This window comes from Caenorhabditis remanei, chromosome X, assembly GCF_010183535.1.
Source record: "Caenorhabditis remanei strain PX506 chromosome X, whole genome shotgun sequence".
NCBI classification, from domain to species: domain Eukaryota; kingdom Metazoa; phylum Nematoda; class Chromadorea; order Rhabditida; family Rhabditidae; genus Caenorhabditis; species Caenorhabditis remanei.
In genome coordinates, this window is record NC_071333.1 from 20,018,373 (window position 1) to 20,043,080 (window position 24,708).

General features: G+C 39.5%; 5 protein-coding genes across 5 annotated transcripts; 3 read left to right on the top strand and 2 right to left on the bottom strand.

Moving 5' to 3' along the window:
- Nucleotides 1-2,345: 2,345 nt before the first annotated feature.
- On the top strand, nt 2,346-5,308 carry GCK72_026014 (uncharacterized protein; the record flags this gene model as incomplete). The annotated part of the gene is made up of 9 exons (XM_003101982.2): nt 2,346-2,753; nt 2,829-2,914; nt 2,966-3,154; nt 3,204-3,315; nt 3,365-3,681; nt 3,729-3,996; nt 4,051-4,541; nt 4,725-5,193; nt 5,246-5,308. The coding sequence occupies 9 exons, from the start codon at nt 2,346-2,348 to the stop codon at nt 5,306-5,308; spliced, it is 2,403 nt and encodes an 800-aa protein (XP_003102030.2).
- A 7,299-nt stretch (nt 5,309-12,607) lies between these two features.
- Nucleotides 12,608-16,280, top strand: GCK72_026015 (uncharacterized protein; the record flags this gene model as incomplete). The annotated part of the gene is made up of 5 exons (XM_053736610.1): nt 12,608-13,051; nt 13,108-13,341; nt 13,393-13,511; nt 15,747-16,164; nt 16,215-16,280. The coding sequence occupies 5 exons, from the start codon at nt 12,608-12,610 to the stop codon at nt 16,278-16,280; spliced, it is 1,281 nt and encodes a 426-aa protein (XP_053580176.1).
- GCK72_026016 (uncharacterized protein) lies at nt 15,088-16,117 on the bottom strand (the record flags this gene model as incomplete). Its single annotated transcript, XM_053736611.1, has 3 exons — nt 15,088-15,247; nt 15,863-15,962; nt 16,030-16,117. The coding sequence occupies 3 exons, from the start codon at nt 16,115-16,117 to the stop codon at nt 15,088-15,090; spliced, it is 348 nt and encodes a 115-aa protein (XP_053580177.1).
- A 1,395-nt stretch (nt 16,281-17,675) lies between the features above and the next one.
- Nucleotides 17,676-18,085, bottom strand: GCK72_026017 (uncharacterized protein; the record flags this gene model as incomplete). The annotated part of the gene is made up of 3 exons (XM_053736612.1): nt 17,676-17,741; nt 17,793-17,960; nt 18,020-18,085. 3 exons carry the CDS (start codon nt 18,083-18,085, stop codon nt 17,676-17,678), a joined length of 300 nt encoding a protein of 99 aa, XP_053580178.1.
- Nucleotides 18,086-21,460: 3,375 nt separating this feature from the next.
- On the top strand, nt 21,461-24,424 carry GCK72_026018 (uncharacterized protein; the record flags this gene model as incomplete). The annotated part of the gene is made up of 9 exons (XM_053736613.1): nt 21,461-21,868; nt 21,945-22,030; nt 22,082-22,270; nt 22,320-22,431; nt 22,481-22,797; nt 22,845-23,112; nt 23,167-23,657; nt 23,841-24,309; nt 24,362-24,424. The coding sequence occupies 9 exons, from the start codon at nt 21,461-21,463 to the stop codon at nt 24,422-24,424; spliced, it is 2,403 nt and encodes an 800-aa protein (XP_053580179.1).
- Nucleotides 24,425-24,708: the final 284 nt, after the last annotated feature.

Below are 24,708 nucleotides of genomic sequence, written 5' to 3' on the forward strand. Positions count from 1 at the left end.
ACCTCTCAAAGGCTATTTCCGGGTTTTCGTACTACTTTTTTCAATTCTTGCCGTTTTGTAGGCTCTTCTTTACATCAGCAGCGTTGATCCCATTTTTCCTATCACGCGCTTTAACAAAGTATAGCGGAGAAAGAGATCAACACAACCGAGACACTATGTGTTACTAAGAAGACGCAGACATCATCGTGGAAATAAGGCCCTTTGGAGCGCTGGCGGAGCCGTGAGCCGGTGCCAGCCGGCACGAGCTCGTACCGCTGCAGAGCAGCAGAAGACACAAAAAGAGTGTAAAAAAGCCTACAAAGAGAAAGAGACTGCGTCATGATTTTGAGAAGAGGTGAGCCGTTTCCCATTTGTGAAGGGAAATGAGAAAAACTCGAAGCGCGGATTGAAAGAATAAAGAGATAGATGGATTATGCAAGGGGACATGAAACTGGAGACCTAAAATTAAGAGGACACATTCAAGAAGCAATGTACAGTACAGTTCAGTAACACATTAAAGGATGATGGTGAAATGAGAAAATGCCGGATTCTGAATATCATGTTGATAATACACTGTGTACAATGTTGCATACTGTATCAAAACCATGCGTTGAAGCAATAATACGAAACAGTTTGGATTATATAGTGGCGTGTGTTAATATTTGACAATTTGTTTTTATTTTGAATCAGTTCTAAGTTGACCACCCAAAACAACCATTTTACATACTCTAATAGCCTTGATTTTAACAACGTTGGCCGTTTTCAGTTTAAAATTACCGATATTGAAAATGTATTACGGTATCACTGATTGTCCCACAAAGTAAATGTATGAAACATACAGAACAAATGTAGATAAAATGTTTTTCGAATTTTTATTTCGTTCGAAAAACCGAAAAAAATTCTGAAAAGAGTTACTAATGGGAAAAAAAAGACAGTTGATAAAAAAATTGAAATTGAGATGGTGGGTGAAACTCATCTTTTCTGCAACATTTTTAAACTACTTCAGCGCTATATCTGCCAGAACCATACTGGTCTAATAACGGGACGGTTTTTTTCGGGACATGAGATTTTTGAAAATAGTTTTTTGAAGTTTTCAATTTTTCAGGCGGCAAAGTTTCCTATTTTACTCGTTTTTTATATTTTCTTCGTGATAGTTTATTTTCCTTCTCGAAAGAATGACAGAATTTTACAGCGCTCCGGCGATTTTTTTCATCGAACAATGTATGTCTTTCCGTGAGTTCATTATCATATTGAAAGAATTATATTTGGTCGGAAACCCGCTGAGAATAAGCGGCAAAACTGTTTGGGGATTTCTGCGGCCGTGGAATGTTCTAGGAATTTCCCTTAGAACATATTTTTTCAGGTTTTCATCGTTTGTTTCTATCATTTTTGTAGTATTCCTATTAATTCTTGTCGCTTTCTAGCAAATTCATTCAACGAAAATAACAAATAACAGCGAATATTGTCGTAAAAATCGAAAAAATGCACGAAGTCGAGAATTTTTAGGCCACCGAAATGCCCAAACTCAGCGGTGATCACTCTCACCGCCGGGTTTCAGACCGAATAAAATAATTCTTTCAATATGAAAATGAACTCACAGACACTCAAGCATTATTCTAAAAAATCAGAGTTGACCTCACATTCAGTACGCCTTTAATCGAACTTGAAAAATCAGGGAAACAAATTTCCTCAAAAAGACGATCCCAAACGGGCCGCGCCGGATCACAACTTTAAAAAAAACCCCGGCCCTTGACAAGTATAGTCAGAACAGCTTGTTAGCAGTGTAAAAATCCAAAGCATTTTTTTAGTATGTTTCGTATTTAAACCGAAACCCTTTTTTGTTTTATTTTTGTTGTTTTTGTTACTCTTTTTTACAGTAATTGTTTATAACTGAACAAATATTCAAAACCAGGTGAAGTTCACTATAAGGTAACATTTTTCTACTCAAAAATGAAATTTCGTTAAAATACCAGTCAGCCCTCATTTATTATTTATTTCGGATGCTCATTTGCTCTATTTTTGCTTCACGACATAGATAGTAAGACGTGTAGTGTTCCTTTTCGCCTAAAAGTCCGCAATTTGTCGTCAGTTTTGGTGCAACCAGTGGGTGTCCTCCCCACGACAGTCTGTACACACTGTTCGCCTCATCCTCACCGCACCGTTGCGTGTTCTCCGCCCGCAATGTGTTGATGCCCCCGGCGGACCTTTTTTCTCTTCTTTTTTTGTTTTAGTGATTGAGTTCTTATTTTTCGTTCTGAAAGTCCATAGTTATTATCTCAATTCAGTGTATTCTAATTAAAATTTTATTCTTTTCACACACTTTAATTCATTTTTTCTTCAAGCGATTTTATTGGTGTTTTTTTCAGATGTCCGATTTCACTATTGGCGAGAATGTGAGCGTCTTCTGGGAGAAGCAGGAAAAGGGTCCAGTCACAATGTCGTGCCGTCGGAGCTTGGGTACTCAATATGAAGCCAAAATCACCGACATCAAGAATGTTAAAGGAGTTCCGTCGGTCAAAATTCATTACTTGAACTGGAATAAACGATTCGATGAGTGGGTGCCGGCGAACTCCCCTCGGCTCGTCAAAATCAAAAATCAAAACTCTCCGATTGCCGCCGTTGTGAAGGAATTGAAGAGAGCCTCGACGATGGTGGAGAATACTGATTCGAAACGTGCAAAATCGTCGGTTGCGGTAGAGAAGACGGAAGAAGCTCATTACACCAGAGACCAACACGGAGAATTTCAGAATTTGATAGAAAGACTTGTGCATAAAGTGAGTTTGCCTAATTTTTCTTGTAATTTCTTTAGTTGTTGCAATAAAATCTAATATTTAAAAAAAATTCTTCAGATTCTCCGCGAAACGGATATTGTCGACACGGACAATGCGGACGGCCGCAAGTTGTTCAATTTCGTGGACACTTTCTTCTCGTATGGGTTAGTACCTGCATTAATCATGCCTCCCAACTAATTCTATTGATTTTCCAGACTGCTCACCGCCGATGGAACCTACTGGAGATTCATCAGCCAATTCCTGCCATGTGTCGAGCAAAGAATGATAATTTTTGAGTGTCCCAATGCCAATGACCGCGTATTGTCAATCGAGTGGTTGAAGACGTCGTTCAACAAGGGAACTCTCTACTTCTTACTTTTCGCTCTCACCAAACAGATCAGCAAGTGAGTTGAAAAAAGGATTTTGAAACCTACAAAATATAAAACATTCCAGGATTGATATGCACCAGTTTTACCACATAAACTCGTGTCTCCGCAACGATGGACTCGTGGAGGCTGTCACCGAGCTTATGGAGAGACTCAGCACTGTCCAATTTGCCTTCAAAGTAAGAACTCTTTCAGCTCTGTTCCCTAATCATGATTATCTTGTTTCAGACTTCCCGCCAGCTCCGTCAAGAGCCACTTCCATCTGCTGTCGTTGAACCATGTGTTGTGCAGGACTCTTCACGTGCTGCTGCTCGTCAGCGCAAGCTCACCGGGAAGGAAGCTTCCCAGGAGGTAGTGCCAAATAGGATCTCAACTGAGGTGTCAAGCCTCCTTACCCAAGCAATTGAACAAGATATTCTTCTCGATGAACTTGTCCGTACCCGTAATCACCGTCTCAACACTGATACAATCAAGCAGAGTTTCGTTCGCGTTAAGCAAGAAGAGCCAGAGATGCCAGAGTGCAATCTTGCCGATGGAGAGTTTCAGTAAGTTTTCCTAAATGAAAAAAAAATGTAACCTTAATATCTTCCAGAATGAGCCAAAGAGACGCTCTTCACCTCGCTATCAACGTTTTTGAGAAGTCGTCGGAAAAGATCATCACGTGCTTCAAAGTGCTCGAAAAGTTTCATTCCGACTGCATCAAGCTCCGCTTTTTCGTCATGACGAACTACAACTCGTACGTGTTCGATTTTCGCCACAAGACACATCTCGGATCTCCGGGAACGACAACTAACTTGTCATCGGAGGGATTCTTCATCCCAATGATTCGTATGGCTCATGACCGTATCAAGGCTATCAAGGTATGTCTACATGAAACAACGAAAAAATATCTTAAGCTGAAAATTCTATTTCAGGTTGGTATTGACAACCTCTCATTCGTGTTGGAAGCCAACGAAAATGGTTTCAGCCATTTCATTGAGAACGTGGAGAGAGATGACAAAACGGTCTTCACGTACACCGCCGCGTTGGCTGGATTGGAGTGTGGCGCAAGTTTTATCAACACGCTTGGCAATATCATTGAGCAAAGTAATCCTCTTCTCACCGAGCGCATCATGGTGGACAGTAAGATAGGATACATGCGCATGCTTCAGCCAAATCTGAAGAAGCTGCTCTCCAGAGCCATTGACATTTGTTCGGCCGCTCTATGCTTCTGGTACGAGCAGTCGTATGCTGAGCGTGTGCCGTCGATGACTACTAAATCTGGATACCTATTCAAGACTATTGCTGGAGTAGGAATGAGGAGATCACAGATAGCCGATGAGAGATACTGTGTCATAGTTAGGAACAGTCTCCATGTTTTTCTCGACTCCAACTGCCAGAGGGAGGATGTCGTGATTAACTTGAGGTAAGCATTTGAAATGTTATAGTAGCATCTACCGTCATCTGGCGGTCAGATCACTAGATAAAAATACATTGACATTCACTTATACTTGTCTTTTCAAGTTTGCCTACCGGCGACTTTTCCCACCGACAGAGATCAAAAGTCGATGAGCCGAAGCAAATATCAATTCATTCTATTTTCTTTCAGCACAGCGACCATGTATAGCACCGGGCGCGTCACTTTCCAGTTGAGAGGCCCTGAAGGCCATTTCGAATTTGAGTCAAGCTGTCAAAAAGACTACGCCGAGTGGATGACAGTGTTGGGACATGTCATGGAGAACAAGGCGACACCAGAAAACATGACTCCGTGCCTTACCGTACTCCTTGAGGGTAGCATTGCAGTTGTTCAGGAAGGAGAAACATTCTGGGCCGACGGATTCTTGCGCCTCCTCAATGAGATCCCCGGTGACTCTTTCCAACAAGTCATTGTTGTCTACCCATCGAAATATAAAGGCAGTTTCACTGCTAACTGTGCGCCAGCTTTCTGCCTGGTTACTGGTGAGCAGTCCATTCATTATTTCTTCCTCCGGTTCACCAAGGAACTCGAGCGTTTCACAAATTCTATCGAGGTCATCTATGGACTGAAACACCGGAAACTTGATGAGCCAATGATGCAGGTGAGTTGAAATCCCTGATGTGACCTAGCTCTACAATTACTAAATATTTCAGACGCCAGTCGGGAAGACTATCCACAACACGTGCTGCCTCGCCAAGAACCTCTGGCCGATCTAATCGTCATAAGTGGACAGAATAATAAATAAACTTCACCCGATTAATAGTAACATTCTCCTGAAAATTTTAATAATGCTATCCTGATTTATAGTAAAATTCCCCTAAAAATGTATAGTTTTGTTTTGATAATCTTTCCCTCCCCTCCGCCGTTTCGGTATGTAATAGTATATTAACTTATATTATTAAGTGTTTATAAGTTCCCCCCCCTTTCTCTCGCTTCTCAATACCGTGAAATCACTTGTTCACGGTTCTTTTTGTCCCCTCACCCAAGCTTTCTCTGCTCATTCCCACCGTAAAGTGTACAGAATTTATTATTGTTTCACATTTTGTCGTACTGATGCCATTTGTTCATATTCCCGAGTCGATACTTCTTTTGGATTCTCTTCTGAAACTGTCAAATGTTCAGTTCCCATCTAGATTATTTATCCCCGCTTGCTTTAAATAAAATCGAGTTTTTTCTTTTATTTTGAGTTGAAATTTTTTACCGACAAAAATGGAAAACCAGGAGAGATTGAAAAAAATCATAAATCATAACAAGAAATAATCGACTGGTGTATCGGCGATTAAGATTCTTCACTATTTAAATATTCCTAGAAAATTTTTGGCCGTGGGGAGCTGAGGACTCAATTATTGTTTTGATTTTCGCACATGAAAAGAAGAACAATTATAGATTATACTTTTTGCGTTTGCTAATTTTTTTTTTCATTTTTCCGTTGAAGATAATCAATTTTGAGAGGGTTTTGCGGTATCACTGATTGTTCCACCAAGTGAACTATGTAAATATAAACAAAACGAAGATTCAGCTTTATTTTTGTAGTTGACAACTTTTTTGTAAGGACACTCCCTAGCAAGTTACATACCGACAAATAAATTTCTTCCTCAAATTGTCCCATTGCAGTGCAAACTAGAGTGGTTTTTGAGCTGAACCCTTCATCCCAGCGCACATTCCCTCGGCAAGCTGACCTATTCGAAAATGTAGAAACTAGAGGTCAGATATATTTTGGGAACTGTTTGTGAGCAAGAAAATTATACTTCCTGTGTTAAATCAGAGCAGAACTGTGAGAGCTCATAACTCGGTTGGAAGTGTCGAGGGCACTTCAAAAATTTCAGAATAATTTTTTCAGACCATTCTTAACTTACCCTGCTTGTTTCAGCCATAAAATCACTTGCATGGTCTCGGGGCTACTCTTTCTTTCATACGATGCAACTTCATTCAGGGGAATCTTGATGTTTTTATTTTCCTATTCGTATAACCGTTTCGCTAATTCATTATTTAAAAATGTGTTGTTTTCTTATGTTACCGCTTCTCTACACCTCGAAGCTAATCTCTGGATTGTAAAATTTTTACCCTCGACGCACACCTTCTCAAAAACTATAGAAATTGTTAATATCGATGTAAAATTTGCCAGAACATTTCATTTTTGCATGCAAAACTCTAATTTTTTGTCAAAAGCGTCTAGTCACATCATAATTTTCTTTTATTATTCTCCACTTTTTCAATTCTATTCAAGTCATTCGTTTTTTGTTCATATTTTAATTTCTCGGAAAATCCGTGAATTGTCGTCAAATTAGATGTGTACACGTACACACGAACACCATTAGTAGCCCCTTCCCTCCCTCCCCGACCGCCGTGTACAGTCCGTGGTGGTGGTCGTCACGCAATGTTTATGCGCTCATTTTTCACCAGATTGACCTTTTTTTTCTCCGGACTCTTGTTTTGTTTTTGTTTTCGCTATCGATTCAAAAATTTCCTGATCATTGCAGCGTTTTCAAGTGACTTTACATTGCTTCCTATCTTGTGTCACGTTTTCACTTCATTTTGAAAAAAAAAATTCCAATTAGTGAAAACTTAAGAAATCGCTATTCGGATTAAAATCGATATTAACCTTCCGGTCAACTGAATGATCCTTTTGAATGGTCTCAGCTTTTTGGTTTTGCCTGTTTCTCCTGTTTCTTGAATCATAACATTCCTTGCTATGCGCGAAACAATTCATTACGCTGGGATTTCTTCACAACGCTTGACTTTTATGATTCTGAGTTCTTGTTGACCTGATTCTGACAGAAGTACGTTTCCAATCACAAAACTAGCGCCGTTCTCAGATTGCTGCTTTTTCCACATCAAGTTTTTACAACTCGTTATCATGGATTGGAAACAATCAGTTCGTCTCATATATGCTCTTACTTACTTACTTAGTCGATCCGTTCTTCGCTCAGTTGGTGTGGGCGCGGATCACAGCTATCCATTTTTTCCGATCTTTGGCGATTGTGCTCCAAGGTTCGATCAATTGAGTTCCTTGTCGCACTGAGATTTCTTTCTTCAGGGAGTCGGCCCATCGCATTGGTGGTCTTCCTACTGGCCTTTTCTCATTTCTGGGTATCCATTCTTGAAGTAACGTTGTCCACCGATTATCGTTTCTTCTCATCACGTGGCCAGCCCAACTTAACTTTCGTTTCGTTATGAAGACCAGAGGGTCTTTCACTTGGGATATTTTCCTTATATCTTCTCGGTGGAGGTTTTTCTCTCGTTGTTCCGTGAGGGTAATTCCGACGAGTTTACGTTCAAGTGCAGCATGTGTTATTCTTACTCTTTCGGATAGAGCTTTAGTGAAAGTCCATGTTTCTGATCCATATGTCAGTGCGGGGAGAACAATGGAGTCGAAAAGTTGCGCTCGGATTTTCGGACACGTCAGGGCATTTGTTGTGTTTTTTATATTGTTGAGTGCAGCCCATGCCGATCGTCGTCTTCTGTGAATTTCTGGCTCTAGATCGTTTTTTGTATTGAGCAGTCTCCCCAAGTATACGTATTCCTCAACATCTTCAATTGCTGACATGGTGTTGTTTTTTCTGATATGTATTTGGTGACTTGACGCAAATTTGTTCCTCAGCACTTTTGTTTTACTCGCGTTTATTTCTAGACCGACTGTTTCACAACTGTTTACCAGCTCTTGTAGCATTTTTTCCGCTATTTGTGGAGTTTTCGAGATGAGAATGATATCGTCGGCGAATCGTAGATGTGTTAGGTTTCTGCCGTTAATTCTGATACCAGGGGAGTTGTCGTAGTCATCTTTGTCTTCTTTTATATGTGGCCATGACATTCGACGGAAGGCCGATTCGAGACAGGCAGAGAAAAGGTTTGGTGAAATGGGGTCACCTTGTCTGACACCTCTGGTAATGGGGATATTGACTGGGTTATAGAAAGGTGTGATTGTGGTGGAGCAATCGTTGTAACACTCTTTTAGGAGTTTTATGTATCCAGAGTCTATCCCTTGAGTCTTCAGGCTTTCCCATAAAGCAGTGGGTTCGATCGTGTCGAATGCCTTTTTGAAGTCGATAAATACCATTGTGATTGGTATTTGGTATTCTCGACCGACTTCCAGCAGTCTTTGCACTGAATGGATGTGGTCAATCGTCGAGAAGGATCTTCTAAATCCTGCTTGTTCGACCGGTTGTGCTTCTTCCAGTGACTTCCGGATTCTATTCAGAATGCATTTCGTGAAGACTTTATAAAGTATAGGAAGCAGGCAGATCGGACGATAATTTTCTAGATTTTCTTTGTCTCCTTTTTTGAATATTAGAGTTGTTTTTGACGATTTCCACTTTGTTGGAACTTTTCCTTCTTGAAGGTACCGTGAGAATTTGTTCGCTAGAAGTTTGTGAACGGAGGAGTGACAACTTTTCAGGAAGTCTGCTGATAGCTTGTCTTCTCCCGCTGCTTTACCGTTTTGGAATGAGTTCAGGGAGTGTTGGATTTCTTCTGGAAGGAATGGAGGTAGTGCTTTTGTTTGTTGAGGAATGATGGTTGTCGCTTTTGACTGTTTGGTTGCAAACAGGTTTGAGTAGAAGCGTCTGACTTCGATTTCCATTTTCTCTCTTGAAGTGAGCTTTTCTCCTGTCTCTCCTGATAACAGACATGGAATGTATGATTGATATTCATTGATGTCTCTTGCGACCTTTCTCAGACTCTTTCTCTGGTTTGCTGCATTTAGAAGTCTATCCTTCGCGAAGTTTTCATGGTCTCTCTTTACCGCTTGTCGGCACTCTTTAGACAGGGTCTTGAAGTTGGGGTCTGATCTGTCTGTGAATCTCCTTTTCGTCAGTAGCAGTCGCGTACTGTCCTTCAGTCTATTTCTAGAGTGATTGGTTGGAATAGTCACTGCAGCGTCCTGCGCTTTCTTTAGAGCATGTACAAGAGTGTCGTACTCTTTATCGATATCTTGATCTTCGCAAGAGTCAAGATTTTCTGTTGCGAGTAACGCTGCAGTCGGGTCTAGGACTCTTCTAGGCGGCTTCCTTCTTTTCACTTGTTCGAACTTGGCTTGTTTTGCGTTTATGTGGACATTTGCTCGAAGCATACGGTGATCGCTGCCGTTTGTGAATGAAGGAACAACTGAGACGTCGGTGATGTATTTTCCGTTGGCAAGGATGTGGTCCAACTCGTGCCTGTGTTGTTTGTCGGGACTGATGTAGGTCCATCGTCGATGAGTCGGCTTTATGAACTGCGAATTCATGTGGAATACTCTATTGACCTCGCAGAACGTGGCAAGTCTCTCTCCACTGTCGTTTCTGTTTTCCATGGAGTGTGGGCCAATGAATACTTCGTTTCCTTTCCTTTCACCGATTCTGGCATTAAAGTCTCCTATGACCATTTTATATCTGCTCTTGCATGACTTGTACACGTCTTCTAGATTTTCATAGAAATTTGAGTGGTCTTCTTCTTCGTAATCGGCGGTGGGTGCATAGCCTTGTATGATAGTGTACTGATTCTTGTTCACTTGTAGTGTAAGATATCCGATACGATGATTTACTATCTTTATCTCTTTTATTTTTGGCATAAGGGATTTATTAATTATAAATCCTACACCGCCAGATACAGAAGAGTCGTTGCGTTTTCCAAGTATTACGCCGGTTCCGTCCCGATTTGTCATATGCACTTCTGCGGATCTTTTTGTTTCTGAGAGACCAATAATGTCGTATTTAATGTGATTTGTCTCTTCGAGTAGTTCTGCAAGTCTGTTGTCTGTGGCGACAGACCTGCAGTTAAAAGTGCATATTCTTAGATCGGTTTTTCTGGTTTTTGGCCGGGTTAACTTTGTCCTTTTTGATTGGTAGACATCCATAACTCCGGGATTAGATCGCCTCTCTCGACGTGCTACTGAATCTACCGTAACAGTTGCAGAGGCCGAGTGCGGAGGACTGAGGCAGGTTTTGGTGCTGTTTTGAGCGGGATGGGTGTCTCTGATTACTTTACTATGGTCTGCTAAACCAATGCTAAAGCCGCCCGGTCACAGAGAGTATTCGACGCTACCTCTGACCTGCGTGAGACGTTGTACTTCTTGGCCAGATGTTTCACTCCCGGCGTGACGAACTCGCAAATTTTTTTTTCATTTTTCCGTTGAAGATAATCAATTTTGAGAGGGTTTTGCGGTATCACTGATTGTTCCACCAAGTGAACTATGTAAATATAAACAAAACGAAGATTCAGCTTTATTTTTGTAGTTGACAACTTTTTTGTAAGGACACTCCCTAGCAAGTTACATACCGACAAATAAATTTCTTCCTCAAATTGTCCCATTGCAGTGCAAACTAGAGTGGTTTTTGAGCTGAACCCTTCATCCCAGCGCACATTCCCTCGGCAAGCTGACCTATTCGAAAATGTAGAAACTAGAGGTCAGATATATTTTGGGAACTGTTTGTGAGCAAGAAAATTATACTTCCTGTGTTAAATCAGAGCAGAACTGTGAGAGCTCATAACTCGGTTGGAAGTGTCGAGGGCACTTCAAAAATTTCAGAATAATTTTTTCAGACCATTCTTAACTTACCCTGCTTGTTTCAGCCATAAAATCACTTGCATGGTCTCGGGGCTACTCTTTCTTTCATACGATGCAACTTCATTCAGGGGAATCTTGATGTTTTTATTTTCCTATTCGTATAACCGTTTCGCTAATTCATTATTTAAAAATGTGTTGTTTTCTTATGTTACCGCTTCTCTACACCTCGAAGCTAATCTCTGGATTGTAAAATTTTTACCCTCGACGCACACCTTCTCAAAAACTATAGAAATTGTTAATATCGATGTAAAATTTGCCAGAACATTTCATTTTTGCATGCAAAACTCTAATTTTTTGTCAAAAGCGTCTAGTCACATCATAATTTTCTTTTATTATTCTCCACTTTTTCAATTCTATTCAAGTCATTCGTTTTTTGTTCATATTTTAATTTCTCGGAAAATCCGTGAATTGTCGTCAAATTAGATGTGTACACGTACACACGAACACCATTAGTAGCCCCTTCCCTCCCTCCCCGACCGCCGTGTACAGTCCGTGGTGGTGGTCGTCACGCAATGTTTATGCGCTCATTTTTCACCAGATTGACCTTTTTTTTCTCCGGACTCTTGTTTTGTTTTTGTTTTCGCTATCGATTCAAAAATTTCCTGATCATTGCAGCGTTTTCAAGTGACTTTACATTGCTTCCTATCTTGTGTCACGTTTTCACTTCATTTTGAAAAAAAAAATTCCAATTAGTGAAAACTTAAGAAATCGCTATTCGGATTAAAATCGATATTAACCTTCCGGTCAACTGAATGATCCTTTTGAATGGTCTCAGCTTTTTGGTTTTGCCTGTTTCTCCTGTTTCTTGAATCATAACATTCCTTGCTATGCGCGAAACAATTCATTACGCTGGGATTTCTTCACAACGCTTGACTTTTATGATTCTGAGTTCTTGTTGACCTGATTCTGACAGAAGTACGTTTCCAATCACAAAACTAGCGCCGTTCTCAGATTGCTGCTTTTTCCACATCAAGTTTTTACAACTCGTTATCATGGATTGGAAACAATCAGTTCGTCTCATATATGCTCACGATAACAAAATTTCAAATTTGGAGCAATTTGGGATGAGATTGTCAACTAGTCTCGTTCGAAGAGATGAGATTGTCAACTAGCCTCGTTCGTAGATAAATGGTAGTTTTTGATAATGACGAAAAATACAATAGTTCTACCTTTAATTAATAAATTTAGAATTTCTAGAATACTTCCTGTTTATTTGATTTCTTAGTTGCAAATTCGAGATATTTTTAACAAAACGGTTGAAAACATAAACTGTTTTGTTTTTCACTATCTTTTTTATGAATTACCTCTTCCTTTGTTTTTGGAATGTTGAGATGAAAATTCCGAAGTCTCAACAACTGATAATTTTCATGTTCATGATCCAACTTTTTGTTCATTTCGTGATGTTACCACTTCTTTTCATTTTGTATTTAACTTTAATCATCATCATTTTGTTTTAAGGGTATCAAACACAATGGAATTTTCTCCGAACGAATTGTGTGTTTGTCTGTACAAAGATGTTGGATATGCAGCGAAAATCATGAAACAGAAGGTCATCCGCGGGAAAATTCACTATCTCGTTCATTTCGTCAACTGGAACAAGAGATTCGACGAGCTCATTCCAAATGACTCGCCTCGATTGGTCAAGGGAACTCTTGAGGACTATAACAAACCTCTACCTGCCAGTTCCAGCGATCAAGAGTTCTCAGATGAATCTACATCGGACACAGAAAACATGGAATTCACCAACATGGAATACGATGACGACGTTTTTGAAAAGCGCTCAAATTCTGATGCGCCTTCGAATTTTACTCTGAACGTCTTTATTCCTAAAGAACTCAAAACAGACGCAATTCGTTCTTCCTCCTCCAAATCGCGAGAAAACATTGACTTCACGTCCGAGAGACTAATCAACAAAGTAAGTCAATTCATTTTTCCTTAAAGAAAACAATCATCTAAAAACTGAATTTTCAGTTCAAAATCGCATTAACAAAGGAGCTAATCAAGGCTAAGGATAATGATGACAAGCCAAAACTTCATAAGCTCGCTTCGGCGAAGAACTATATTGTGAAAATCATTCATTATCTGTACAGTACAATGGAATGGATAGATGCGAGCGTATTATTCAATGTTGAGAATTTGATCGAAGTTATTCAACTTGTACCTACGATTCAGAACTTCCGGCCATTGCCTAAACAGCTCGCACAGGTGAGTACTTTTAATGTTCCAAACGAGGCATTTACTAAAAATATTTTTCAGCATTACGCGGTTGTCGTCACTGAATTCGTGCATTTCCTCCATTCAAAGTTGCGCCGATTCCGCCGATTCAACAATCGTCTTTCCTTTCCGCGAGACCATACTCACCGCCGTCGTGAACAGTGAGGATGATGTTGTCCTTGAGCAAACAGTTATAATACTTATTCCTTCTTTTTGCTACGGTTTCCCAGTTTTTTTAGCCAACCCTGTATAATATGTTTTTGACTCTTTCATGCTTTTCTATAACACATTCCCTTGTGTCTCGCTCGGCAATACCGAGAAAACACATATACAGTTACAATTTAACTTTCTAATTCCACTCCCCTGTACGGTTTCCTCTTATTTTTGCCATGAAATTGTAGTAGGTCCCTTTTACCTTAAATGCTGATGGCTCCCTACTACAACAGGGTTATCTTGACCTTTCTAATTATCTTTATTTGATCCATATGGTTAATTTCACTTCTTTTTTTGAAAAATTCTATCCCACACAAGCTTTCCCTGCTTATTCCTACTGTAAAATATACAGAATTTATTATTGTTTCACAGTTGATTGTATTGATGTCACTAATTATAATTCCCGATTTATTTTTCATTTTTCCTTCTGTCCTTAACTGTCAAATTCTCAATTGTCATACATTTGACTGTTCGCTTAATACATAAAATCGAGCTTTTTTGTATTCTGTTTTTAATTTTTTCACTGGCAATAATGGAAAACCACGAGAGATGGAAGAAAAAAAACTATAAGTCATAACAAGAAATGATCGAGTTCTGTATTGGTGGTTAATATTCTCTCAAAAAGACGGTGACAATAATTAAAACAAGGCTAAACTTGATAAAAGCAGAAATATTTCTGCTTTTTAGTTATTATCACTTCATCAAAAAAGATTGCTCCCGGTGAGGCTCGAACTCACGACCTTCAGATTATGAGACTGACGCGCTGCCTACTGCGCTACGGAAGCATGCCAACTGGCATGGCGCGTTGTCCCCAAGTATCACACAGAAAAGAAAGAAGGAGTGATAGAGAGCGGTGTGCGCTGGGGTCGGCCGGAGAGAGGGGAGGAAAGGGATTCGCGTCATTTCTTATTAGTTTTAAACGAAAGGGTGGGTTGGGTGTAAGCGTGAGATAATGATAAGGATTGATTAAGAAAGAATATAGTTGAATATAAAAGAAAGCTTATAAAAGGGAAATATTGGAAAAGTGGAATCAGTGATTATTCATAACACCATCAAGATGGTTCAAAAAATATATACATATTGAGGAAAAAGAATCGGGTCACACTACGTTAGAGGGATACTACGCAATTCCCGAAATGTCGATTTTTAAATGAATCGATGCAGAATCTTGGGGAAAAGAGAAAATCCTCTTGGATAGAGGTCTGAAAAATTGATTGGAGAAAGTTATAAGCTGAAAGTACCAAAAACCGCTCACTGTGGTAAACTTTTTATGTTGAAATTTTGATTATTTTTCAATTCATGTTTACTCTCACGTGCACAATGACTTTCTCCAATCACTTTTTCAGACCTACATCCAAGAGGAATTTTTCCGCAAACTTCTGCGTCGCTCCATGTAAAAAATCAGCATTTTTGGACGAAAGTTATAGAAAAGGTGTGAAGAAGTCAAAAAAAGATAGATTGTCGGGTTGGAAAGAAAAATAGGAAAACATTAGTAAAAAAAGAAGGGATAAATATGATGATTGTTTACTCAAAGGCATTATCATCTTCACTGTTTACGACGAAGGTGAACATGTTCTTGCGAAGAGTGGCGGTAGCAGTCATCCCATCCGTAATGCGTGAAACGACGATTTCACTGTTCTTTGCAGCGTGTCTTTCCGGGTTCATCAAATCAGTGACATTCAATCTGCAAAAAGAGTCTGTTTGCAAAAGTTCGGAAAGGACATAGTTATTCATATATTATACGTATTCGTATTTGTACAAATTCAGACACATGCCGAAAACCACTGTAAAAAAACAGACACGCTAGAATGCGTCTTGTGCAGAGCCAAATTTTCAAATCAACAGAACTTGGTCCATCATGTTCAACTGGCGCATCTTGAGTAAGTGCACTAATGTGTTAAAAGTGCAAAAATTATTATCTCATAGTCTAAAAGCTATCTGCACTTTCAAAATCTTACATTCTGATGAAAGATGGCTTTCCATAAGAAATACATTAACAATTTTTTTAGAAATGATATATGAAAAATCTTAACCACACGAAAAGTTTGAGAGCTCATAACTCGGCCGGTTTTGAGTGCAGAAATGGACTCCCCGTAGTCAAAAGTACCTATGACCGAATGTTTTTATTAATTTGAAAGCCGCGTCTCCAGAGACTTCCCTTATAAGACAAATTCACTTTTCAGGGTTCTCGAGCCGCTTGTGACTGTCAGCCCTATTCTACCAGCTCCCAAACCTCCACGCAAGTTACGCAAGATTCAATGTTCTATTTGTGGGGACATGCTGCTTGGTGAAGACAAACTGGAAAGTCACAAGCTCCAAATGCATTGCAAAATTCGATATGCTGAGAAGTGTGCGGGGTGCCAAGAGCTGCTGATTAATAAGAATACTTTTATGAAGCACTGCATCAAACACTCTAGAAATGAAAGGATTTATTGTCCAGTATGCAGTCAATTTATGACAACTGACAGACAAGTTCGTGCACACTGTGCGTTCCATATGCCTCCAGTGAGTCCGCCAGAGTCATCTGATTCCGCGACGACTTCTGCATCTGCATCGTCGGATGAAACAGAAAAAGAGTTCGTGTGTCAGATATGCGGAGAGGTTAGTGACATACTTTCAAAGGATCAATAAATAAAATATTGCATTTTCAGAAAATCCCGGATTTCTTGTTGTTCGTGGAACACTCCGCTCATCATAATCTCATCGCAAAAGATTGATTTGTGAATAATGTTTATTACCCTTGTGATTTTTTCTGTGATTATTTTTTCGAATACAATTTGTTTCCGCGCAGAAATTTCACACAAACCATTAGGACTCTCAAAGTTTCCCCTAATATAGTTTGCTAGCTTCTGCCTAATCAAAAATTAGATTTAACTTATCTGACTGCCTCAAGCAAACTTTGAAATCCATAAGCTAACATTCAGACTATAAATAATTAAGAATAAACGTACTCCGATGGAAATCTTACAAACAAAGGTCTTGAAAAAATCCCTACGGGAAATGTTTTATAAACGCTATCTCAACAATAATATTTTAAAGTGGGAGCAATCAAAAATAACTTACAATTAGAATCGCTTGAAGACTATAAACTTTTATGACTAAAAGCTAAACATTATTGAAAAGAAAATGACAGATATGTGGTCGGGTTGTCTGAATTTTTGAAATGTCTGGTTATATTTATTTCAGTATCTCAAACCTCCGGTTCCTGTTTACAATTGATGACAGAGTATTTCAGATCAACCTGGTTTTGATATTAAACCTGCTTTTTCTCATGAATGAGAGCATTATCAACGATAATCAGGAGAATGACCACGAGTAACTACACATAATTTCATGTTTTCGCTTGTCTACATTAGTTCGAAAGTTTAACAGTAAACAAGCATCACGTCGTAATATCATATTTAGTTCCGTTTTTTTCCCAAAGATTCGAGTTAGTAAAAACCCTTATGAGAAAAAGCTTAATAAAAAATTTTGTTTATTGTGACAGTTAGAAAAATTAAAATAATAAGTATGAGCACAAAATTCGTATTACAGATGAAGAGACTATTATGTCATCGGATTCATATTTTGATAATTAAAACGGATACGTGCTGAGAGAAGGACGGATAGGAGCGGATAGGGACGGGGAAATGATTTGAGAGACAAATGAAATCTGGATGAACACGATTTTGGTCTAACGGTGGTTGAACTGGGTTTTCGGTGAAAAGTTACCAACTTGGTAGAGGGTTCTTGGCGCCAAAACGTGTTTGAAAATGCTGATTTTTGTGAAAATGTACCTAAAGGTTTACTTTTGAGAGTTGTATCAATTTATACTGCTCTTTAATCGACTATAATGGCGATTAATAGGGAAACTTATTTTGATAATCTGGATCTTTTCAATGAGTTTTTCATGAAAAAATTTTCAACTACAAAAACAAATGTCTAGGTATATCTAGGAGACCTTGTGACACACTCTAAAAGATGATAATTGTTCGCTGAAAACAATGAAAGCTAGTAGTTTTTTGAATAGTGATGTAAAATTTAAAAACAGCCAGCAGGAAAAAAAGCGAGAGAAAAATTGCGGAAAACTTGAATAGGAAAACATTACAGAGAGAAAATCGCATTGGTAAAACTCAATCAGTCTCGTCGATGATCACTTCCTCATCCGAGGACAAATCAATCACTTCGCTGCCATTGGTCTAAAAAGATTATTCAAATTTTTCAACTGAAAAGCCACCTGAGCAACATACCTCAGAACTCTCTTGATCAGATTCATCAGTCGGTTCTTCCATATCCAAGTTTTCGTCGGCTAGGTGAGCAATGTACTTTGGCTGTGGGTTCTTTTTGAGATCGTTCGTTTCTTCAACAGATTTTGATGGTTGGTTGTCACTTGCACCCTTGTTGATGAGTGATGGAATCTAAAAACATACTCTAACATTTTATGCCTATTGTAGAAAAGTTAAGGAAATATTCTTACTTGACCAGAATCGTCATTTGACTCTCCCAACTTGTTATCTGGTTCGTGAATTGGACTCTTGGTCATCGGTCCTTTCGTGCTCGACTTCGGTAGTTGACCGAATCTGTCAAATAAGTCGAATAAATGCGTATCCAACAACTAAAAAAACAGAAAAGAAATTGAGCGTGCAAAAGAAAAAAAGGCAGAAAGGGCGTTGGGAAAATCTCAATCAAAGGCTGAGAAAATGTTGTACTTTTTGATATGTAGCCGTAAGAAGGTGATGAATCAGAGGTACGCATGACTTCACAGACAGCATGAAATTTTTCTGTTTGTGCTCCTGATTTGATCACAAAATAAATTTTTGTTTTGAAGTTTAGAGAAATTTCGGAGACAATTAGTGGTTTGGTTTGGATGAAAGAAAAATGGAAAAGGAATAATTTGTATTTTGCGTGGGTTGGGGGAATGTGGTGGTTGATGCTTTGAAAGCATTATCAAAATGTCGAAGGAGAAGATATAGAGTTTGATCACTACAGTAAGAAACCATAATTGAAATAAAAGCCGATGGTTTTTATCAAATAACTTATCTCAAAAAACACTGTCGGGACGTTTTCAAGGTATTGGAGGCTGTCATCAGAAAAAATAGGAACGAACTTCAGAAAACATCCATGTAGGCCACAGGTTAGCAACAAGAGTCCGGGATCGTTACTCCAGCGATTTCCGAAGCACCGGAATATCGTAACCACAAGGAACATTTATTCTCTCACATGGGCAATTGAAAAGATTGAACTTATTGTGCATTCTACACTATCCATTTCAACCTGTAGATCATTGGACCGTGAATAAGTGGGAAGAATTGAACTGGCAAACAGTGATATTGACTATGTTACTTAATGAACTAATTGAAAACTATAAATCACTTTTTTCAATAAAACTTATTGGACTTATCAAGTCTGTCTGAAAAAATGCAGTAAACCAATCGAGTTTCAAATTCAGTATGACCACCCCAAATCTTTTGTGCCCTTGTTTCATCTTTTACGAATATAAGTATTTCCTTTCTCTCCATTTTCATTTCCCATGATGTATTCAGGATTATCACTAGCATTCATCTCTCCTGACCAACCTCTCAAAGGCTATTTCCGGGTTTTCGTACTACTTTTTTCAATTCTTGCCGTTTTGTAGGCTCTTCTTTACATCAGCAGCGTTGATCCCATTTTTCCTATCACGCGCTTTAACAAAGTATAGCGGAGAAAGAGATCAACACAACCGAGACACTATGTGTTACTAAGAAGACGCAGACATCATCGTGGAAATAAGGCCCTTTGGAGCGCTGGCGGAGCCGTGAGCCGGTGCCAGCCGGCACGAGCTCGTACCGCTGCAGAGCAGCAGAAGACACAAAAAGAGTGTAAAAAAGCCTACAAAGAGAAAGAGACTGCGTCATGATTTTGAGAAGAGGTGAGCCGTTTCCCATTTGTGAAGGGAAATGAGAAAAACTCGAAGCGCGGATTGAAAGAATAAAGAGATAGATGGATTATGCAAGGGGACATGAAACTGGAGACCTAAAATTAAGAGGACACATTCAAGAAGCAATGTACAGTACAGTTCAGTAACACATTAAAGGATGATGGTGAAATGAGAAAATGCCGGATTCTGAATATCATGTTGATAATACACTGTGTACAATGTTGCATACTGTATCAAAACCATGCGTTGAAGCAATAATACGAAACAGTTTGGATTATATAGTGGCGTGTGTTAATATTTGACAATTTGTTTTTATTTTGAATCAGTTCTAAGTTGACCACCCAAAACAACCATTTTACATACTCTAATAGCCTTGATTTTAACAACGTTGGCCGTTTTCAGTTTAAAATTACCGATATTGAAAATGTATTACGGTATCACTGATTGTCCCACAAAGTAAATGTATGAAACATACAGAACAAATGTAGATAAAATGTTTTTCGAATTTTTATTTCGTTCGAAAAACCGAAAAAAATTCTGAAAAGAGTTACTAATGGGAAAAAAAGACAGTTGATAAAAAAATTGAAATTGAGATGGTGGGTGAAACTCATCTTTTCTGCAACATTTTTAAACTACTTCAGCGCTATATCTGCCAGAACCATACTGGTCTAATAACGGGACGGTTTTTTTCGGGACATGAGATTTTTGAAAATAGTTTTTTGAAGTTTTCAATTTTTCAGGCGGCAAAGTTTCCTATTTTACTCGTTTTTTATATTTTCTTCGTGATAGTTTATTTTCCTTCTCGAAAGAATGACAGAATTTTACAGCGCTCCGGCGATTTTTTTCATCGAACAATGTATGTCTTTCCGTGAGTTCATTATCATATTGAAAGAATTATATTTGGTCGGAAACCCCCTGAGAATAAGCGGCAAAACTGTTTGGGGATTTCTGCGGCCGTGGAATGTTCTAGGAATTTCCCTTAGAACATATTTTTTCAGGTTTTCATCGTTTGTTTCTATCATTTTTGTAGTATTCCTATTAATTCTTGTCGCTTTCTAGCAAATTCATTCAACGAAAATAACAAATAACAGCGAATATTGTCGTAAAAATCGAAAAAATGCACGAAGTCGAGAATTTTTAGGCCACCGAAATGCCCAAACTCAGCGGTGATCACTCTCACCGCCGGGTTTCAGACCGAATAAAATAATTCTTTCAATATGAAAATGAACTCACAGACACTCAAGCATTATTCTAAAAAATCAGAGTTGACCTCACATTCAGTACGCCTTTAATCGAACTTGAAAAATCAGGGAAACAAATTTCCTCAAAAAGACGATCCCAAACGGGCCGCGCCGGATCACAACTTTAAAAAAAACCCCGGCCCTTGACAAGTATAGTCAGAACAGCTTGTTAGCAGTGTAAAAACCCAAAGCATTTTTTTAGTATGTTTCGTATTTAAACCGAAACCCTTTTTTGTTTTATTTTTGTTGTTTTTGTTACTCTTTTTTACAGTAATTGTTTATAACTGAACAAATATTCAAAACCAGGTGAAGTTCACTATAAGGTAACATTTTTCTACTCAAAAATGAAATTTCGTTAAAATACCAGTCAGCCCTCATTTATTATTTATTTCGGATGCTCATTTGCTCTATTTTTGCTTCACGACATAGATAGTAAGACGTGTAGTGTTCCTTTTCGCCTAAAAGTCCGCAATTTGTCGTCAGTTTTGGTGCAACCAGTGGGTGTCCTCCCCACGACAGTCTGTACACACTGTTCGCCTCATCCTCACCGCACCGTTGCGTGTTCTCCGCCCGCAATGTGTTGATGCCCCCGGCGGACCTTTTTTCTCTTCTTTTTTTGTTTTAGTGATTGAGTTCTTATTTTTCGTTCTGAAAGTCCATAGTTATTATCTCAATTCAGTGTATTCTAATTAAAATTTTATTCTTTTCACACACTTTAATTCATTTTTTCTTCAAGCGATTTTATTGGTGTTTTTTTCAGATGTCCGATTTCACTATTGGCGAGAATGTGAGCGTCTTCTGGGAGAAGCAGGAAAAGGGTCCAGTCACAATGTCGTGCCGTCGGAGCTTGGGTACTCAATATGAAGCCAAAATCACCGACATCAAGAATGTTAAAGGAGTTCCGTCGGTCAAAATTCATTACTTGAACTGGAATAAACGATTCGATGAGTGGGTGCCGGCGAACTCCCCTCGGCTCGTCAAAATCAAAAATCAAAACTCTCCGATTGCCGCCGTTGTGAAGGAATTGAAGAGAGCCTCGACGATGGTGGAGAATACTGATTCGAAACGTGCAAAATCGTCGGTTGCGGTAGAGAAGACGGAAGAAGCTCATTACACCAGAGACCAACACGGAGAATTTCAGAATTTGATAGAAAGACTTGTGCATAAAGTGAGTTTGCCTAATTTTTCTTGTAATTTCTTTAGTTGTTGCAATAAAATCTAATATTTAAAAAAAAATTCTTCAGATTCTCCGCGAAACGGATATTGTCGACACGGACAATGCGGACGGCCGCAAGTTGTTCAATTTCGTGGACACTTTCTTCTCGTATGGGTTAGTACCTGCATTAATCATGCCTCCCAACTAATTCTATTGATTTTCCAGACTGCTCACCGCCGATGGAACCTACTGGAGATTCATCAGCCAATTCCTGCCATGTGTCGAGCAAAGAATGATAATTTTTGAGTGTCCCAATGCCAATGACCGCGTATTGTCAATCGAGTGGTTGAAGACGTCGTTCAACAAGGGAACTCTCTACTTCTTACTTTTCGCTCTCACCAAACAGATCAGCAAGTGAGTTGAAAAAAGGATTTTGAAACCTACAAAATATAAAACATTCCAGGATTGATATGCACCAGTTTTACCACATAAACTCGTGTCTCCGCAACGATGGACTCGTGGAGGCTGTCACCGAGCTTATGGAGAGACTCAGCACTGTCCAATTTGCCTTCAAAGTAAGAACTCTTTCAGCTCTGTTCCCTAATCATGATTATCTTGTTTCAGACTTCCCGCCAGCTCCGTCAAGAGCCACTTCCATCTGCTGTCGTTGAACCATGTGTTGTGCAGGACTCTTCACGTGCTGCTGCTCGTCAGCGCAAGCTCACCGGGAAGGAAGCTTCCCAGGAGGTAGTGCCAAATAGGATCTCAACTGAGGTGTCAAGCCTCCTTACCCAAGCAATTGAACAAGATATTCTTCTCGATGAACTTGTCCGTACCCGTAATCACCGTCTCAACACTGATACAATCAAGCAGAGTTTCGTTCGCGTTAAGCAAGAAGAGCCAGAGATGCCAGAGTGCAATCTTGCCGATGGAGAGTTTCAGTAAGTTTTCCTAAATGAAAAAAAAATGTAACCTTAATATCTTCCAGAATGAGCCAAAGAGACGCTCTTCACCTCGCTATCAACGTTTTTGAGAAGTCGTCGGAAAAGATCATCACGTGCTTCAAAGTGCTCGAAAAGTTTCATTCCGACTGCATCAAGCTCCGCTTTTTCGTCATGACGAACTACAACTCGTACGTGTTCGATTTTCGCCACAAGACACATCTCGGATCTCCGGGAACGACAACTAACTTGTCATCGGAGGGATTCTTCATCCCAATGATTCGTATGGCTCATGACCGTATCAAGGCTATCAAGGTATGTCTACATGAAACAACGAAAAAATATCTTAAGCTGAAAATTCTATTTCAGGTTGGTATTGACAACCTCTCATTCGTGTTGGAAGCCAACGAAAATGGTTTCAGCCATTTCATTGAGAACGTGGAGAGAGATGACAAAACGGTCTTCACGTACACCGCCGCGTTGGCTGGATTGGAGTGTGGCGCAAGTTTTATCAACACGCTTGGCAATATCATTGAGCAAAGTAATCCTCTTCTCACCGAGCGCATCATGGTGGACAGTAAGATAGGATACATGCGCATGCTTCAGCCAAATCTGAAGAAGCTGCTCTCCAGAGCCATTGACATTCGTTCGGCCGCTCTATGCTTCTGGTACGAGCAGTCGTATGCTGAGCGTGTGCCGTCGATGACTACTAAATCTGGATACCTTTTCAAGACTATTGCTGGAGTAGGAATGAGGAGATCACAGATAGCCGATGAGAGATACTGTGTCATAGTTAGGAACAGTCTCCATGTTTTTCTCGACTCCAACTGCCAGAGGGAGGATGTCGTGATTAACTTGAGGTAAGCATTTGAAATGTTATAGTAGCATCTACCGTCATCTGGCGGTCAGATCACTAGATAAAAATACATTGACATTCACTTATACTTGTCTTTTCAAGTTTGCCTACCGGCGACTTTTCCCACCGACAGAGATCAAAAGTCGATGAGCCGAAGCAAATATCAATTCATTCTATTTTCTTTCAGCACAGCGACCATGTATAGCACCGGGCGCGTCACTTTCCAGTTGAGAGGCCCTGAAGGCCATTTCGAATTTGAGTCAAGCTGTCAAAAAGACTACGCCGAGTGGATGACAGTGTTGGGACATGTCATGGAGAACAAGGCGACACCAGAAAATATGACTCCGTGCCTTACCGTACTCCTTGAGGGTAGCATTGCAGTTGTTCAGGAAGGAGAAACATTCTGGGCCGACGGATTCTTGCGCCTCCTCAATGAGATCCCCGGTGACTCTTTCCAACAAGTCATTGTTGTCTACCCATCGAAATATAAAGGCAGTTTCACTGCTAACTGTGCGCCAGCTTTCTGCCTGGTTACTGGTGAGCAGTCCATTCATTATTTCTTCCTCCGGTTCACCAAGGAACTCGAGCGTTTCACAAATTCTATCGAGGTCATCTATGGACTGAAACACCGGAAACTTGATGAGCCAATGATGCAGGTGAGTTGAAATCCCTGATGTGACCTAGCTCTACAATTACTAAATATTTCAGACGCCAGTCGGGAAGACTATCCACAACACGTGCTGCCTCGCCAAGAACCTCTGGCCGATCTAATCGTCATAAGTGGACAGAATAATAAATAAACTTTACCCGATTAATAGTAACATTCTCCTGAAAATTTTAATAATGCTATCCTGATTTATAGTAAAATTCCCCTAAAAATTTATAGTTTTGTTTTGATAATCTTTCCCTCCCCTCCGCCGTTTCGGTATGTAATAGTATATTAACTTATATTATTAAGTGTTTATAAGTTCCCCCCCCCCCCTTTCTCTCGCCTCTCAATACCGTGAAATCACTTGTTCACGGTTCTTTTTGTCCCCTCACCCAAGCTTTCTCTG